This window comes from Lynx canadensis, chromosome F1 (assembly GCF_007474595.2).
Source record: "Lynx canadensis isolate LIC74 chromosome F1, mLynCan4.pri.v2, whole genome shotgun sequence".
Taxonomy (NCBI): domain Eukaryota; kingdom Metazoa; phylum Chordata; class Mammalia; order Carnivora; family Felidae; genus Lynx; species Lynx canadensis.
The window spans coordinates 6,281,550-6,298,703 of record NC_044319.2 but is presented as its reverse complement, the minus strand read 5'-3'; the positions used below and the strand labels follow the sequence as shown (position 1 = coordinate 6,298,703).

The following is a 17,154-nucleotide window of genomic DNA, read 5'->3' as shown; positions in this document are numbered from 1 at the left end:
TGCCACGTCACTGAAGTAACAACATAATCCTGTGCGTGCGTTCGGGGCTACAAGAAACTGCTGTATTTTCCTGTCACATTTTATGTAGGGTAGGTTAATACCAGCTGGAGCTATTAAAAATCTCTTTGTTTTCCAGAAAAGATTTTCTGAGATTACAGAACCACGTCCAACAACAATAAACAGAGAAGTAGCAGATTGACATAGTGCTTTATTTAAGCTGTCTGTACGAAGGAAAATAATGTGCATCCCTATCATATACGTGTAAAAATACTAAGGATGTACAGTGTACAAAAACAGTTTCTTGTAGTTATTTCACATCCTTGTGGGTCATATACTTAAGGAAATGAACAGTTTTAGTTTTAGTATGACCAACAGTAAGAGTAATACAGTTTCTTGGGTTCATAGTTGCGTCTGCTTAAAATCCTTAACCAGATGACTAGATCTTGCGCGGATCTAATGAAAGAACTAGCAAGGTCAAGAAATGTCACAAACTATAAAGCTACAGGGAGGTAATTCAATTACCAATTTAGAGGTTTTCTTTTTATTTAAATAAATACTTTACATTTCATGCTTGCCTGTAATGCACTACCAGGAGCAAGATAAGGAAATTCTACTGTAGACAGTACAAACAGTAGCAGCAAAGTGTGTACGTTGAGGTGTAATACAGAGACCCTGCAGTTAGTAAGGGAGGCCCTTACCTTTGTACTCTAGGAGAAGCAAGGGGCCCCTGCAAGAACAGTCAGCTTTAAGAAGCCGGAAATCAGGTACGGGAAAATGGAAAATACTGGAATAATGCTATGTAATTAGTGTAGAAAGCAAAGCCGTGAGCAACCTGCCAGAAATCCAAGCAGAAATGGCCAACTTCCTCCCAGGTGGCTGCACTGAGACAAGAGGGCAGACTTCACGAGAGTTAGGACGGGGTGGAGTCCACAAAGTCTGAACCGAACTCTGATAGAACGACCCTGGGTTTCAGGCCTTGCCATCTGCCGGCGGCCCATGCCACAGCCACGGGCAGCCTCGAGGGCAGGTGCAGAAATCTCCAGAAATCTCCCTCTACACACATGTGTTACCTGTCGGTCCTCGGCGCCAGCTGATTGAGACCTGGGGGTGAGAGCGGGGGAGGGGGAAGTCTGGAAACACCTCGGTGCCTCTGACGGATCTCGAGGCCGAGAGTGACTGGGCCTGGAGAGCTGGCTGGGAGGCTTGGCCAGCCCGGGGCACCGTCCACGCGGTCCTTAACCTTTAGGAAGTGTCCTTGGCCAGGGTCATGGAAATCACCTTAAGGTTTGGGGGGGGGGGAATCTATCGAAGTGCTTAGTGTACGGGCCCCCCCTTTTCCTCGAAAGGGACGGACGCTCCGCACAAACCTCAGCCAGCCTCAGCCGCCTTCTCTGCCTCTCCCTGTTCCTCTTGTATATAATGGATGCGAGACAACTTACAGGACATACCTCCTAGTCTACTTTCTAGTCAAAGTGAAACATTCAACATAATTCCAAGGGAAGAAAAAACAAAAAAGTGAAGCTACATGTGTCAGAAGGAATGAACTACCATTTCCTGTAACTTCCTACTCGATGCTGAGGATGAACTTCACTCAGGTAGAAATATGAAAAATTAGGATAAAACCTATGTCTGAATATGTCTTAGCTGCCTTAGTAAAATGCCCTTTAACCCCCTCAGCCCCAGTGGCCCGCCCACCGCCAGCAGTGGCGTCTCCTGTACAGACCACACTTCCAGCGTCACGAGGCTAAGACATCTGCGTATGAATATGATTCATCCTACTCAGAAAGTCACTCGCTCTTGCGCACAACGCATCTAGACAGTGACAGCACGTCATGCCGCAGTCTTCCACGGGGAGCTGTCAGATCACGTGACCGATCCATCCCCACGAACGCTCCGTGGGGCCGGCTGCCAGCTTCCGCAACAGGGTCCCCGGCCCCTGGACTTCATAGGCTGCTTTGGAAAATGTCAGCTCCTAGCACCAAAGGGTTTAATCTGAAGATCATCATTAATGAAGGAGAAAGATGAGGTTTGCATACATGTCCCCTCTCAGTGAGAAATGTTGGAATTGGGGGACATGAGTATATACAGAAAAAGAAAAGTTGGAGGTGTTCTTTTTTTGTGTTGTTTTGTGTTTTCCCTGATGGCTTAATTCAGTGATAAATGTACCATGAGCGGAATAAACACACCAGGTTCTCACCCCTTACTGCCTACTTTGTAAATACTCGAGATGCGTTCCTTTTGCCAAGTTGGTTTCTCACGGTCACGCGGGTCTCGGTTTCCTCCCCCGCGTTACGTCGCCAGGCGTCAGAGCCTTTCCATCCTCGAATGAGCAACACCGACATCCTTCTGTCTCATTAACCCCTCGGCTTGGAGAGTTGGGGATTTTTCTCACTTTCAGCACCAAGGGGTTAAATGACAGCATCTCTTCTCCCAAAGCCAAATTCTAACCAAGATGTACAATTTCAGAGCCTCGTCCGATTTTGTCACATAGGAGAAAAAGTGCATGCCTCTCATTGGCGTGTACATCCTTGCACACGGGTCCAAATAAACTGCAGTGAGTCTATTTCATGTAAGTTGGCGCTGCATTTGCTAACATGACACACAGTTTTCTTCACTAAGAAATAAATACTACTGCAATATAAACAAAATCATAAAAGGACATTCAAAGATTTAACATCCGAGGAAAAGCGAATTCACGTAGAACTCAAAGTAAAAACTTAAAACAAATAAGGCAAACACCTGTTTACCTCGGTGTACAAATTTTGGTGAAAAGCAGGGTCATTATACCTGTCTACATTCTTCAGCCATCAGAGGTGATAAATATCAAGAAGGGAAAAAGGTTTCCAAGCACAGGGAAAAAAGAAAAATGCTCTCTGGTGCAAATGGTTTCATAGCCCCTTTAAGTGACCTGCCTCTGCTGTGCATATGCCTCCTTCCCCGGAAGGACAGTGTTCGTCTGCCGCCAGCCGCCAGTGAGGTCTGGACGTCCGGGTGGGGCAGCAGGCTTCCTCGGCAGCGTCCGACAGGGATTAAGTGTGTGTCTATCGAGCTAGCTCAACGGTTGGTCAGGCCTTCTCTCGGATGCTTCCCTACGGACTCCAGCCAGGTCTGCGTGCGAGTTCCCCACTCTGTGCACTGATCTGATAGGCTCTCCTACAACCCGCATATGCACATCACCACCCTGCCGCAATCGCTTACTCTGAATTATACGCTAAATCTTCTTAGTCTAATTAGTTTTTGATTTATCTTCTATAAAGTTAAAAAATGTACCTAGACTCAGTGTATCTCATTTAGCCTTCACTGTTAGGGAAAAACAAAAACCAAAAGATCGAAAGATGACAACTGTGCACAAGTGAACAATGGCGGGCTCGTGACTTCCAAAGACTGTAAAATTACCTCTTAAAGTTGCTTATAGGACAGTAAGACAGTAGCAGCAGCAGCATGAGACCGTAGACGGAGATACAATTTCATGCAAAAACAAACAGGTGTGTTTGCGTACAGGTGTGTTCTCGTGGGGGTGTGCGTGGGCTGGGGTGTCTGGAGGCGCTCCTGCTTTGTAAGAGCTACGACTGGTGTGGTGTCCAGGAATCATCTTGAGGAAGAAAATCCAGGATGACCGTGAAGGAGCAGAATGAGGGCCTTATTCCCGGCCGCTGGCAGAGTAGGAGAACTGAGGGAAATGTGGCCGCCGCTCGCTGTCCACACCATCCATGCCGTCCTCGTCATCTGCGGGCAGAAAGCGGCCACTTAGTGTACGTTTACCTTTTGCAACACCATCTCTGGTCTTCTTAGTTTGAACTTCTAGCATCATGAGGATTAACAGAGGCAATGAGCTCCCAGAAACTCGGGTTTGTCAGCAAAACACAGACTAATTAAACTTAATCCCCAAACAATCTCACTTTCAAACACACGATCCACAAAGAGATAACAACATCAAATCATCTCCTTCAAGACATGACCATCTTAAGACTCAGGATGCTGTGAAAAAAATACTATTGAAGAGAAGACTTTTTTTAAATAAGAAGGGACAAACGAGATTCGGTAGCCCTCAATTTCACGAAACCACGCGTGTCAAAATTACAGGGATCAAACCCTAAGGCACCGTGTTTGTCTAGAATCCGCTACCAACTGCCTTTAAATGTGCGTATTTTTTTTTCATGGTGCTTCAGGTGTGACTGCAAAATAAAGCTTCATATGGGCCCTTAATTTTACAGGACTCATTATTTACTCTACATCTCATATCTGTTTTTAGTCACCATTCCCAATTTCCCTAAAAGGCAACTTTAAACCAGAGTAAAGAGAGGGTAAGATGTCAGCATCCAAACACTAGCTCCTCGGGAAACCAACAGCAGAAAGACACTCGAAGGCACAGAGGAAGCTGCTTTCACATTAGCCGCCCTCATCTTCCCTGCCTTCCCGCATTTGAAGGATCTCAAATGGGTCACCCAAGCCCTTCTCATAACCGTTCCGGTGACTGAAGTCCCACCCAGCAGGAGGCTCTTCCTTGTACGTCATCATGTGTTCAGTCACCCCAGTCCACACCATCCCCTGTGCACCTGCTCCGGGCTCTGGCCACCCTCGGGGTTCCGCGTCTGTGCAGGGGTGCCCGCAAAGCCCCTCCTGCTCTCCCCCAGTGTGCGGGGGTCACGTGCTGGCCCACAGTGAAAGCCCCAGAGGAGGCTTTCAAACACCCAACCTTTTTTGCTTCAAGCAAAATAATTCCACTTCCTCAAATACATACAGGGAGTACATTGCTGATTCCTTGGATTTTCCAGCCTCTCCAAGAGCATGTATGTCACATCATGGGAGAAATCACAGCCTGTCACACAAGGATGACTCTCTGTGCTCCTCGATGACACACATTCCTCTGGAGAGCAAACGTTTCTGCTCTTGCCTCACTGTGCTTCTTCTCAATATTCTATTCTGAATACAGAAGATTCTAGAAAGGGATCAAGTTGCTAACCATTTTCAGCCTTGAATGTAACAGAAAATATCACTGGATTAGGTGGGAATCAGTCCATGGAGAAGATCTGTGGCTTCCTGCTCCGTGTAGACCATGGACCTCCAGAGGCTTCTTTCCTGCTGCTGACAGGCATATCGTCAGCATTTCTAGAAAGCCCTGTGATTTGGGGAAATCTCTGCCTCCCTATTATCAAATATTTGCTAGGCATCAAGCAAACCACATGCATCATTTAGATGAAATACCTTCCACAGTATTTTTAGCTGCACAAGAGGTGGTAGGGGCTGGGGATGGCCTGTTGAGTCACAAAGTATAAAAACTCTAGAGAAAAGGCAGCTGAAAGCTTAATGTTCAAATTCGGAGCATTCTGCGCGAATCACATTTCAAGGCAAGAGTCTTCCCCACCAACAGCTTTGTTTGGCTGAGTGTTTTTCTGCGCCATGAACGTGCAGATTGGCTGGACTGCCCGTGCAGGAGGCTGGGCAGAGAGGGGACTGTGCTATGCTGCCCCTACACCACACGGGAGCCACACAGGAGGGGCCGGGCTTCCTTCCGAGGAGCATTTACTGCTCTAGGCTGCACGTCAGCTGAGAATTAAGAGTCTTCGTTCTGTAGCTTGAATAATAATCACATTTTCGAACACGAAGAAATCTCAGTCTCACAGATGACTAGGCCAGGGCCTCACACCTTGCAATTCTCTAATGCTGATGACCCCATTCCCTCAGGACAGCTGCCTCCTGGGGCCAGTATCTGATCCTTCCCTGAGGAGGTGCTCGGGGGAGGCACTGGCAGCCCTCTGATCTGCACAGGTGGGGGGTTGTGGAGGGAGGGGACAGCAGCCTGCCCGAGCCAGAGCCCGCAATAACACACCGTCCACGAACAGGTTTCTGCTCTGAAAGCTGGGTCGCAGGGAACCATGCTGACCACGCACAGGACCCACACTAAAAACACGAGACCTATCTGGTACAAGAAAGCAGAGGTCAACTCCCCAGTCTGCATCAGAATCTCCAGTCCGAGGAACAATCCATCGCCCAATTTTCTTAGGGTTTAACAACTGTAATTATATGGCATTACAAGCTACCAGATCTCAAAGAAATCCTCTTTTCCTGTATAAGGGAAGGCAGAGGACCATTCATGGGTAGAATGCAAGATGACACATTCCCAAATCTGTTCAATTAACACCAGTGAGAACAATCTGGCACGTGACCACAGCTGTTTGCAGGGAAGGAACATTTTGTCTAACTGCTGATTTGTTCTGAAAAGTAACTCCATTCTGCCTCATAAAAGCAAGGTGGCAAGTGGGGAGACAACTGTCACGTATCACGGAGGCTTTGGGAACAAAACCTCCGTGTGTTAGCCGCTGGACAGCCACGGCCATCCCAGCACCACCACTCAAAGCTGCAAGAAAAGATCAAGTGAAATGTAATCAAGCTTGGGGTTTCACCAGATCTCCTTTGATTTGGCCTCCTTCCCGGGGAGGACATCCAGGTAAAGACTGGCTGCTGTGGCCCTCCCTCCACCAGGCACCCCCTGGCCTCAGGTGGCCCTCACTCCCTCTGCAGAGTCAGGAAACCAGACGCCCAGTCAGACGCAGGACTCTGCTGGACTCAGGTTTCTCGGTTCCGATACCCGAAACAGCCACACGTTCATAGGTCGATTCTGAGGTCCACCTTGGAAGGTACTACAGTGTGTGGGCCTCCTGCTGACCCCGGTCTCACACTAGAAACACACTTCATACCCTTTCAATCAGCGAGTCACTGGGCGGATACAGCGTTCCCCACGTCTAAAATGACATGGATGCCGTTAGTGACAAAATGCTCTGTCACGACATTCCGTTCTGCTGACCAAGAAGCTGAGACGCCAGGTTCAGGTTATATTCTAGAAACTGTGCTGGGTCCCCCTCATTTTCTAAGTTCTAGAAATCAAGCCACAGAGGGTGTGTTAACGACACGCTCTCAGCACGACCAGTGCCATGTGAGTCTGGAGTGTGGGGTGAGGCTGCAAGTTGAATGGAGACATCTGGGCCTTGACCGCCAGGGCTTCGAAATCAAGTCAGTATGAAGAAAGGACTGATGGCCAGGACAGCACCTGCCACAGCGCCTGAGGTTTAACTTACTCGTAGTCCTGGATTCGGGAGCTGGTCTGTGGGGTCCCTTCCACTCCCTGCATCATATTTTGGCCTCCCAAAGTCCTCCCAGATTCATGCCCACTCTTCTGCTGGGCGTTTACTGTACTGGGCCTGTCACCACACTCCAAGCATGCATCACAGGACACAGATCACTACAGACCGGTTTGTGTGGCACTTCAATAAAATCAAAGCTACGGCCATTCAAAGCTGCACAACTCAGGTGCTTTTCCCAAAGAGATGGCTTCTCAGGTACACAGCAGGGGAAAGTCGGGGCCCCGGGGACATTAGCCAGCCCTGCATCCCCTTTCCCAGAGGGTGCAGTGACTCGCCCCTTTCCAGGGACGGGGTGGCAGAGTCAGGACGTGAACAGGGGCACCCCCACCCCCAGTCTCTTCTCATCCTTTACGGTTCCCTTTGCCTTGCGTTTCAGGCTCACCAGGCTCATCCTTGCTGGGACTGGACTCCCACCTTTGGAAGCAAAATATGTCCTCGGGGCTTTGCGTTTACAGACTGTCCCTATTTCTGTGACTTCCAAGACCAGATACCTAGTTGTCTTAAAAGAGTCCACAAATTCCAAAGCTCTCTTTACCAGAGAAAACGGTCTCGAAGAGGTGGTGGCTGACACAGAGACACGTTGGGACCTCACCTTCTAGGTTGCTGTGGGTATGACGTGGGGCGGCGAGAAGAAGCACAAAATCCTGGGCGCGGGTGGAGGCCATCAGTATGATCCAGTATGATCTCTGGAAAGAGCTGGCCACCTTCCGGCCGGGAGCCTACCCTGCCTCCCACCATAATGCTTATTCATCATTTAGTTCCCTACTATGACGGTATCATTATCAATGAGTTTCTTTATGTTTGTGATTGATTTATATATTTGGGTGCTTTCACGTTTGGAGCATAAATGTTTACAACTGTTAGGTTTTCTTGGCGGACAGACCACATAATTATGATATAATGCCCTTCTTCATCTCTTGTTACAGTCTTTATTTTAAAATCTAGATTGTCTGATATAAGTATGGCTACTCCAGCTTTCTTTTGGCGACCATTAGCACGATACATGGTTCTCCATCCCCTTATTTTCAGGTGTCTTTAGGTCTAAAATGGGTCTCCTGTAGACAGCACAGAGATGGATCTTGTTTTCTTATCCTATGTCTTTTGATTGGAACTAGTTTAGCCCATTGACGCTTAGAGTGAAAGATATGAATTTATTGCCATTATGTTGCCTGTAGACTTCATTCATTTAATATACGTTTACTGAGCACTGACACTGGGCCAAGTGCCCAGCTGGCAGCTGAGGCCAGCAGTGAGTAAGAAACCAGGTCGTTCTTCTCAGGGTTACTGCTTTCTAGTTGGACATATAGACAGTAAACAAAGGAATAAACACATTAACTGGAAGACCATCAGCAACTGTCAACGTACAGCATCAAGGGGGGCAGGAGACGGTGTCCAACATGCTGCACCGTTCTTTAGATGGGAGGTTGAAGAAGGCTCTCTGACAAAGTGACCTTTAAGCTGAGATGTGAGGACGAGTAAGAGCTGTTCATGCACACGTCGAGGGAAAGAGCACCACAGGCAGGACAACGCTTAGCACACCAGTGCTGAGGCACGGTAAAACACAGTGAGGCACGGCGTGCTCCAGGGGTGGCTGAACGCAGGGACGGGGGGCAAGATGGAGCAGGAGAAGGCCGGGATCAGACAGGCCTGTGGGAGCCAGTGGGATCAGTCGGATTTAGAGTACAGATTTAGGGAGCCACCGGAGGGTTGTGGGCAAGGGCAGGATGTGGTCTGATCACAGGTGACAGCATATCCAAATCATGAGGTCTAGCAAATGTTCTATGGTGGAAAGTGCTCACGGGCCCACCCACCACCTCACTGGTGCTGCCCAGCATTTCAGACGAGTGGATTGCCTGCCACGGTCCACTCTGGGGCCAATGGAATCGGTGCCACGGCCTGTGCCCACCATTCTGCTCACGCGGGCCCTGAGCTACCTGCCCACGACTGCACAGGGTGTCCAACATGGTCTTCAACTCTTACCATTGTAAGATCAAGACAGAATGGAAGCCCGTCGTCCCACTGGGGATATACCCTGAGAAGCACTTCAACATACTAATCTTTCACAACTTGGCCTGGGCCCCGGCAAGGCTGCTGACACTGACTGAGGGACTCGGGCAGCTCAATTTCTCTTTGGGTTGCAATTTCTTCCCTTATAAAATTAAAGCTAAGAGGTTCTTAACTTGCAGCAAATCTTAAGAAAGAAAAGCACACTTATGCGTATCATACGTAATTATATTTTTCACTTCAGGGTGTGTTCACAGCCCCTTGTTGTCAGGCCCCGGGCTCGGGGCCGGAAACCCCAGACCATCAGGTGGCCACGTCCGCTGCTGGAAGAACACCGCGCCTCAACCTTCCCGCTCGCGGACCCTCACTGTGAACAAGCACTTCCGCTACCCTGCCTTTCGCAAAGGAAAGAGGGGGGAAGAACAGCGGGAAGGGACCTAAAGGGAAGAGAAGGAGAGAAAACTACCACAAAGGGATTGTGAGCCAAGAGACGTGTGACTGGAAGAGATCTGGCTTTTCAAGCCTGCCCCTCACGCTCAATTTTATCCTCGCTGCTGAGCTAATGACGACAGACACACAGTCCTTTGTCGGCATGAGAGTGTCTTGTCTGGAAGTTTTATCTGGTACCTTTCTTTCCTTGAAAGCCCACGTGTTTGGGATATTGATCGAAGAGTGTGCACATACTAGTGTTTGCGGAATGATCTTACGTGGTGCATGAATGTTCAGTTTTAACACACGTGTAATTCACTTTACATGTATCAAAAAGTTACTAGCAAACAAAATTATGTCTTTACAGATATTAGTGCTTAAGACAAAGCTAAATAAAAACAGGGTGATTCCATTTAGAGTAATTTAGAACTATTAAGAATGCAGGAAACCAGAATTAGCGCGATTCTGAGGGTGGTCTGGGAGTGAGCAGTTGGGGACGCACAGCAGGGTCTACCTCAGAATCCTCTCAGCGGATGGCAAGAGCGCGTTAGAATAGTAAGCAAGGGCTAAGTCGTCTATAATTTAGCCTGTAATTCTCAGGCTGCAATTTTTCTTTATGTAATTTTTCTGGCTCCCAAAAACGTTTCTCTCAGCTACTGTCTTCGGTATTTCCACTTCAGAACTCCATGTTCTTTTATGAGAGAAACAGAAAGAATGCACTCAAGCAGGGAAGGGACAGAGAGAGAGAGAGAGAGAGAGAGAAAGGAATCCCAAGCAGGCTCCTCACTGTCAGTATAAAGCCCAATGCGGGGCTCGAACTCAGGAACTGCGAGATCATGACCTGAGCTAAAATCAAGAGTTGGAGCCCCAAGGACTCCACATTCTTAAGTGGAATGGAGTAAGTCACTGTGGAATTTGATCTTGAAAATATCCGATAAGAAAATATCAGGGGCCCCTGGGTGGCTGAGCTGGTTAAGCATCCAACTTCAGCTCGGGTCATGATCTCACGGTTCATGGATTCGAGCCCCATGTAGGGCTCTGTGCTGACAGCTCAGCCTAGATCCTGCTTCGGATTCTGTATCTCCCTCTCTGTCTGCCCCTCCCCTGCTCACACTCTGTCTCTCTCAAAAATAAACATTAAAAAAAATTTTTTTTTCAAAAAGTGGCTGTTTTCTTCAATTATAGTCAAACATTTTCAACTATTAGGTTTACTTACATTTTTCAGGTGGTGTTATTGTAATAGTCTGAGCTGTAAATTCTTCATCAAAATATCTGGTATCTGTCTCAGATGTTACTTGAGGCTTAAAAGGAGGTACAAGCTGCAAGAAGAAAGAACAAGACTCCTGTTAACAGATTGCAATTTAGGAAAATTAATTTCTAGGATAAAATTAGGGAGCAAATAATGAAGTGAACAGTGCCAGAGAGACCACACTCTGAGTCACTGTGTACGGGAGACGTGGAGTTCGGCTTCCCAGTCAACAGTCGGGAGCACAGAACAGGAGGTACTTGGTTGTTCTGTATAAAATTGGAGGGATTGTGTGAAATAGAACACATGAACACCAAAGAACAGGGTGCAAAGAGGATACTGAAAAGTCCTAGTTATTCCCCCAGTAACAAACATGCACACAAACCATACAGATGTAAAGCCCTGTAACAAAATGCAGGCTCTACCCAGTGCAGCAGAAGCACGACCTGCCCTCGGTTCTCTCCCTGGCGCCTGGCCCACCAGGCTGTGTCATTAAGAACACAACCTAGTGACAGTTATTCCAGGCCACCGGGTGCCGCCCCTGTACTTGGCACAGAATGACACCTGCTTACTTCAGATGGGCGTTACCTCCTGCCCCTGCCCTGGGACGGGGGTCTTGGGAGCCCCTGAAGTTAGGTGCAAACGTTGCGTCCCTAGGTTGCATCAGATCCTTGTTGGGGACAGTGACCCAAGAGAGGGTCAAGAGTGATCACTCTAGGAACTGACAGAGCTGGATTCTTCTGCCTCAGACCTGCAGCAGGTGTGGCACTGGGGAAGCCTGGGGCTGCTGAAGGTCACAGAAGCCACAGAAGCCCGAACCTCTGTGACCTCCACTGGCTGGGGTGTGACTCCTGCTTGTCAGGGCTCTGGCCTCGAAGGAGAGTCTACAGATTTCTTGTTCACACAGGGAGTCCCGACCCAGGACCTGGAGTCAGAGTACACGCTCTCACGAGTACCATTCAGAATACGAGATACTGCTTTTATTGTTTTTATTTTTTTAAGGTTTATTTTTATTTATTTTGAGAGAGAGAGAGAGACAGAGGGGGGGAGGGAATGGGGAAGGGGCAGAGAGAGAATCCAAAGCAGGCTCTGCCCCCATCAGTGCAGAGCCGGATGTGGGGCTCAAACTCACAAACCTCAAGATCATGACCTGAGTCAAAGTCAGACGCTTACCCGACTGAGCCACCCAGGCACCCCAGGAGACACTGCTTTTATAATAAAATTCCCGTGTGTACCGAAAAACAGGAAACAGAGTGATAGAAATCAGTATGTTTTATACAAATTTTACGAAACACACAACTGGCTTTAACTCAGTGCATTTTCCCACTCTTACTGTCATCAAATTTATGTTAAATAGGCAAAAATCTTTAAATTATTCTCTAGACAGACTATGTTTTAAAACACCAGGGGCTGAGCAGAATTAAAAGCACATTTTCAGAATGAAGGACCACACCTGTTTATGGCCCATGTAACAGAGCATTTTTAATCTCTTTTCTTCTTATCATTCCTTCTCTTTGCCCCCAGTGCACAGCCCCAGTTATTAGCAAGCACTTTCGGGGGGACAGACCTAATCCAGGTTCCAGTCGTCACTGGCAGTGGCTTCGGAACAGCAGCCTGGTTTTCCTCCCACAGCCTTGATCTCATCTGGGCCAAGCTCCTCTGTCACATGCACCCTGCTCTGTGATGCTCCCCAGGCCACGCGAGCACTCGCTCCACTGACGGAAGTCTTCCCTCTTCCTCTCAGACTCAAGGGCATTCTTACACACACGGGAACAGCAAAGGTGATTGGGATCAGAGAACTTGGGGCTTTCCACTTTGAAGAAGGAGGGGTCACTGCCTCTACCTGCAGACAACTGGAGACTGGGGCTCTGGTTGAGTCACCATTTTACAAATGCTCAGAAAATGGTTCCTCCACGTCCTTCCAAGCAAAAATTCGCCACAAGAAACTCTTCTTGGCAGAGGTGGGTTTCCGGGCATGTGCCGTCGGCTTTGCTAACCTCTGCCCACCCTTCCCAGCGGCCCCCTCTGAGGGCAAAGACTGACCTGCCAGTTGGGGGAAAAGCTGCCAGCCTTTCAGGTGAGAGCCAGAATGGTCACTCAAACGAGATCTGAAAACAGTTTTCAAAGGTCACGGGAGGCTTAAGCTCGTCTCTGCTCAGATGTCCCAATGCTACAAAGGCTTACCTGGCCTCCTCTCCCAGGTGGCCGCCCTCCCGTCCCCTTCTATCCTCACACTGCTTCATTTTCCTCCCAATGGTGTTTCAGCATCTGACTCAATACACCTACGCACACACATGCAAAACAGACTTACATTTGTTTACCGTCACTGCCATTCCACCTTCTCCCAACAAAACAGAAGCTCCGTGAGGGTGAGGGCTGACTGACACACAATAAACTGTACGTATCAGGAGTGTACGAAGTGACATGTTTTGACACGTGTACTCACCCAAGAAACTATGACCAAAATCAAGATGGAGAAACGTTTGTTTTCTCACGAGCCCGTTGTGAGCTCTCTCTCCCTCCTCCATCCCTGCAGGCAATGACTGACACGCTTTCTGCCATGATTGATTTGTTTGTATTTTCAGGACTTGTATGTAAATGGAATCGTATAGCATGTATCCTTTCTCTGATTTTTTTCAGTTAGCACCATTATTTTGACGTCCGTCTATGTGACTTCATGTGTCAACAGCTCATCCACTGCATGGCTGGGTGACGTTCCGTCATACAGGTGTACCGCCATCTGTTTACCCATCACCTGTCAGTGGACATCTGGGTTGCTTCCAGTTTGGGGCTATTACAGATAAAGCTGCTAGGACTCTTGAGGTCCGAGTCTTTGTACAGAGATGAGATTTCATTCATTTTGGACAAATACCAAAGAGTGGAATGGCTGGGTCACATGCTAGATGTACATTTAACTGTTTAAGAAACTGCCAAACTGTTTTCGCAAAGCGGTCGCTTCATGTTATGTTACTACCACCAGTGGATCAAAGTTCCACTATGTTCTTGCCAGTACTGATTTGGTTGGTCTCTTCAGTAAAAGACATTTGGATGTGTGGTGGTATTTCACTATGGTTTTAATGTATTTATTTCCCTAATGAATAATCGTATTTTTCATGAATTTGTAACTTCTTTGGTGAAGCGTCTGTTTAATATTTGCCCCACTCCCCTTTTTGTCATGAAATGCAGAGTTGTTTTTTTTTTTTACACACAATCTGCGTGTATGTCTTTAATCAGATTTACGATTTGCATATATTCTTCCAGTTTGTGACTTTTCCTGTCATTCTCTTAACAGTACCTCCTGAAGAACACACATTCCTAATGATGCTGTCTGATTTGTCAGTTTTTCTTTGTGGATCACACACCACTCTCACCTATGAAGTCTCTGTGTAACTTAACACTGCAAAGGTTTTCTCCTGTATATTCTTCTAGAAGGCTCTACCTTTAGGACTATGATCTGTTTTGAGTTAATTTTGTATATGCTGCAAATTCGTTTTTAAAAAAGTATGTATGTGCATTTTACCATCACAATTTGTTGGACTGAGTGATCTTTGCACGTCTATTCCAGGTCAATTAACCAGTTATGCACGGGTCTAGATTTCTAGATTCTCTGTGGGCAAATAAAGATGTTATCTGTCCAGAACAAACTGTCCTGATTCCTGTAACTTAGTAAGTCTTGAAGCTGGGCAATGTAAGCTTTCCAACTTTCTTTTTTGTCAAAATTGTTCTGGCTATTCTAAGTCCTTGGCATTCCAGATGAATTTTAGAATCAACCTAACAATTTCTACAAAACAGCTTGCTAGCATATTGATTAGGATTGTGTTGAATTCATGTATTAATTTTGAGAGAACTATCATCTTAAAAATACTGAGTCTTCTAAATCATGAATGCATTAGATGTCTCCCCTGCTGTATGTTGTCTTTAATTTCCTTACAATATTTTTTACTTTGCAGTATGAAGGGCTTTCATCTTTGTCAGAAGTATCCCTAAGTACTTCATATTTCTGTTGCAGTCATAAGTGACATTAATTTCCATTTTGGATTGTCCGTTGCTGCTGTATACATTTAGTTATTTTTGTATTGTGCAATCTTTTGTATATTTAGCTTGTATCAAACAACTAATGAGTTAAACTTTAGTAGTTTTTTTTATAGATTCCATCTGATTTTCTATATAGGTAATAGTGTTGTCCCTGAATAAGACAGACTTACTTCTTTCTTTCCAATCTGAATGCATTTTATTTCTTTTTCTTTACTTCTTTTCCTGCCCTGGCCAGAAACTCCAGTACAATGTTGAACAGAGTGAACATCTTCACTTTGTGAAAACCACTCAGGCTTTCCCCACTAGGATATCAGTGATAAGTTTTCCTTAGATGTCCTTTATGAGGGCAGAGAAGTTTCCAGTTCCTGGTTTACTGGGAGCATTTTTGTTGGTTTGCTTTGTGTTTAAATCAGATGGATGTTGGATTTTCTCGAATGCTTTTTTTTCCTACATCCAGTGAGATAACCATGTGTATTTCTTAGTTATTGTTAATATGGTAAATTTGAGTAGTTGGTTTTTAAATATTAAACCAACTCTGTATTTCTAGTATAAATCCCATTTGGTGATGATGTGCTATTCTTGTATGTATTGCTGGATTTGATTTGCTGAAATTACATTAAGTATTTATATATATAATTTCATTAAGGAAATTGTTCTATAGCTTTCTTTTTTTGTATTACCTTTGCCTGCATTTGGTATCAGGTTAAGCTAAACTACTAGAATGAACTGGGAAATACTGCCTTATTGCTCCAGAAAATTGAAGATTTGTGTAGAATTGATACTATTCCTCATGTAAATGTTTGGGAGAATTCACTGGTGAAACCAAATGGTTTGGGAGTCTTTTGTGGGAAGAATTTTAACTACAAATGTAATTTCTTTAACAGGTATAAGGCTATTCATGATATCTATTTCTTCTTGGTAATTTGTGTCTTTCAAGGGATTTGTCCATTTCAGCAAAACTGATGGTTTTATGGACATGAAGATTTTCATACTATTTCCTGTTATCCATTTAATACCCATAAAGTCTATAGTGAAGCCACCCCTCTCATTCATGATATTCATAACTTGTCTTCCTGCTTTTCTGTTCACTTTGGTTAGAAATTTATCAATTTTGTTAATCTTCTCAAAGAACCACTTTTCCTTTCATTGATTTTATTATTTTTTTTGTTTTTTTTTTATTTCACTGACTGCTGCCCCAATCTTTATAATTTGCTTTCTTCTGTGTAATGGAGTTTAATTTGTTCTTTTTTTCTAGTTTCTTAAGGTGGAAGATAAGGTCACTGATCTTGGACCTTTCTTCCTTTCAAATGTAGTCCTTCAGTGCTACAAATTTCCCTTGAGGTATTATGTTAGCTATCCCACAGCAGAACAAGCTTTGTTTTCATTTTTAGTCTGTTCAAAATCCTTTCTAATTTCCCTTTTGATTTCTTTGTTTGACCCACAGATTATTGAAAACTGTGCTGAGTTTCCAAATCCTTGAGGATTTTCCACGTATCTCTGTTTTGATTTGTTTTTATTCTCTTTTCATGCTTTAAAACTATTTGAATCCTTTAAGATTTATAGAGTTGTTCTGCTCAATGGCAAACGATCTATGTGATCTTGAGGAGAATGAATATTGTTCTGTTGTCGGATGGGGTTCTGTGTCAGTTAGATTAAGTTGGTGGATGGGATTGCTAAACTCTTTCACAACCTAACGATTTTCTCTCTGCTGCTTGTTATCAATTATTTGAAAACAGGCACTGACATGCCCAACTATAATGTGGACTTACTTGTTTTTTCTTTCAGTTCTATTAATTTTTGTTTTATGTATTTTAAGTTTTGTTTTTAGATGCAAAAATAATTAAGGTTTTTTACATCCTCTTGATGAACTGATCCCTATATTATGATGAAACAATCCTCCTCATCTCCGATACCACTGCCTTGAAATCTTCTTCATAGGATACTGATACAGCCACTCTAGTTCTTCATTAGTATAAGCGTGGTACATGGTTTCCCATCCTTTTATCTTTATCCATTTGTAATTTACATTTAGATGGGTTTCTTGTAGGCAGCATATAGGTGATTCTTGCTTTTTGTCCAATCTGACAATCTCTTTTAATTGTGGCATTTAGATCATCTGCCCTCAGCGTGACTACTGACATGGTTGAGATTAAATCTACCATCTTGCTAGTTGTTTCATACTTGTCTCATCTGGGACTTGGTTTTGCAGTGATGCCACACCCCCAGTTCCCAGAACAGCGCTTGCCACTTAGTGGCACGAGTAAACGAACACATCATTCAATCTTGGGGCTGGAGGGA

The 17,154-nt window shown here is 45.5% G+C and overlaps 1 protein-coding gene across 4 annotated transcripts in view; it reads right to left on the bottom strand.

Annotated features, from left to right (window-relative positions):
* Positions 1-188: 188 nt before the first annotated feature.
* The window catches only part of AKT3 (AKT serine/threonine kinase 3), a 314,820-nt gene continuing 297,854 nt past the window's right edge, over positions 189-17,154 (bottom strand). For all 4 annotated transcript variants that reach the window (XM_030302257.1, XM_030302261.1, XM_030302260.1 and 1 more), the window contains 2 exons: positions 10,792-10,894; positions 189-3,726 (listed from right to left, as the gene is read on the bottom strand). In XM_030302257.1, coding sequence (XP_030158117.1) covers positions 3,641-3,726; positions 10,792-10,894 — 189 coding nt within the window. In that variant the 3' untranslated portion in view covers positions 189-3,640. The remainder of the gene's footprint in view (positions 3,727-10,791; positions 10,895-17,154) is intronic.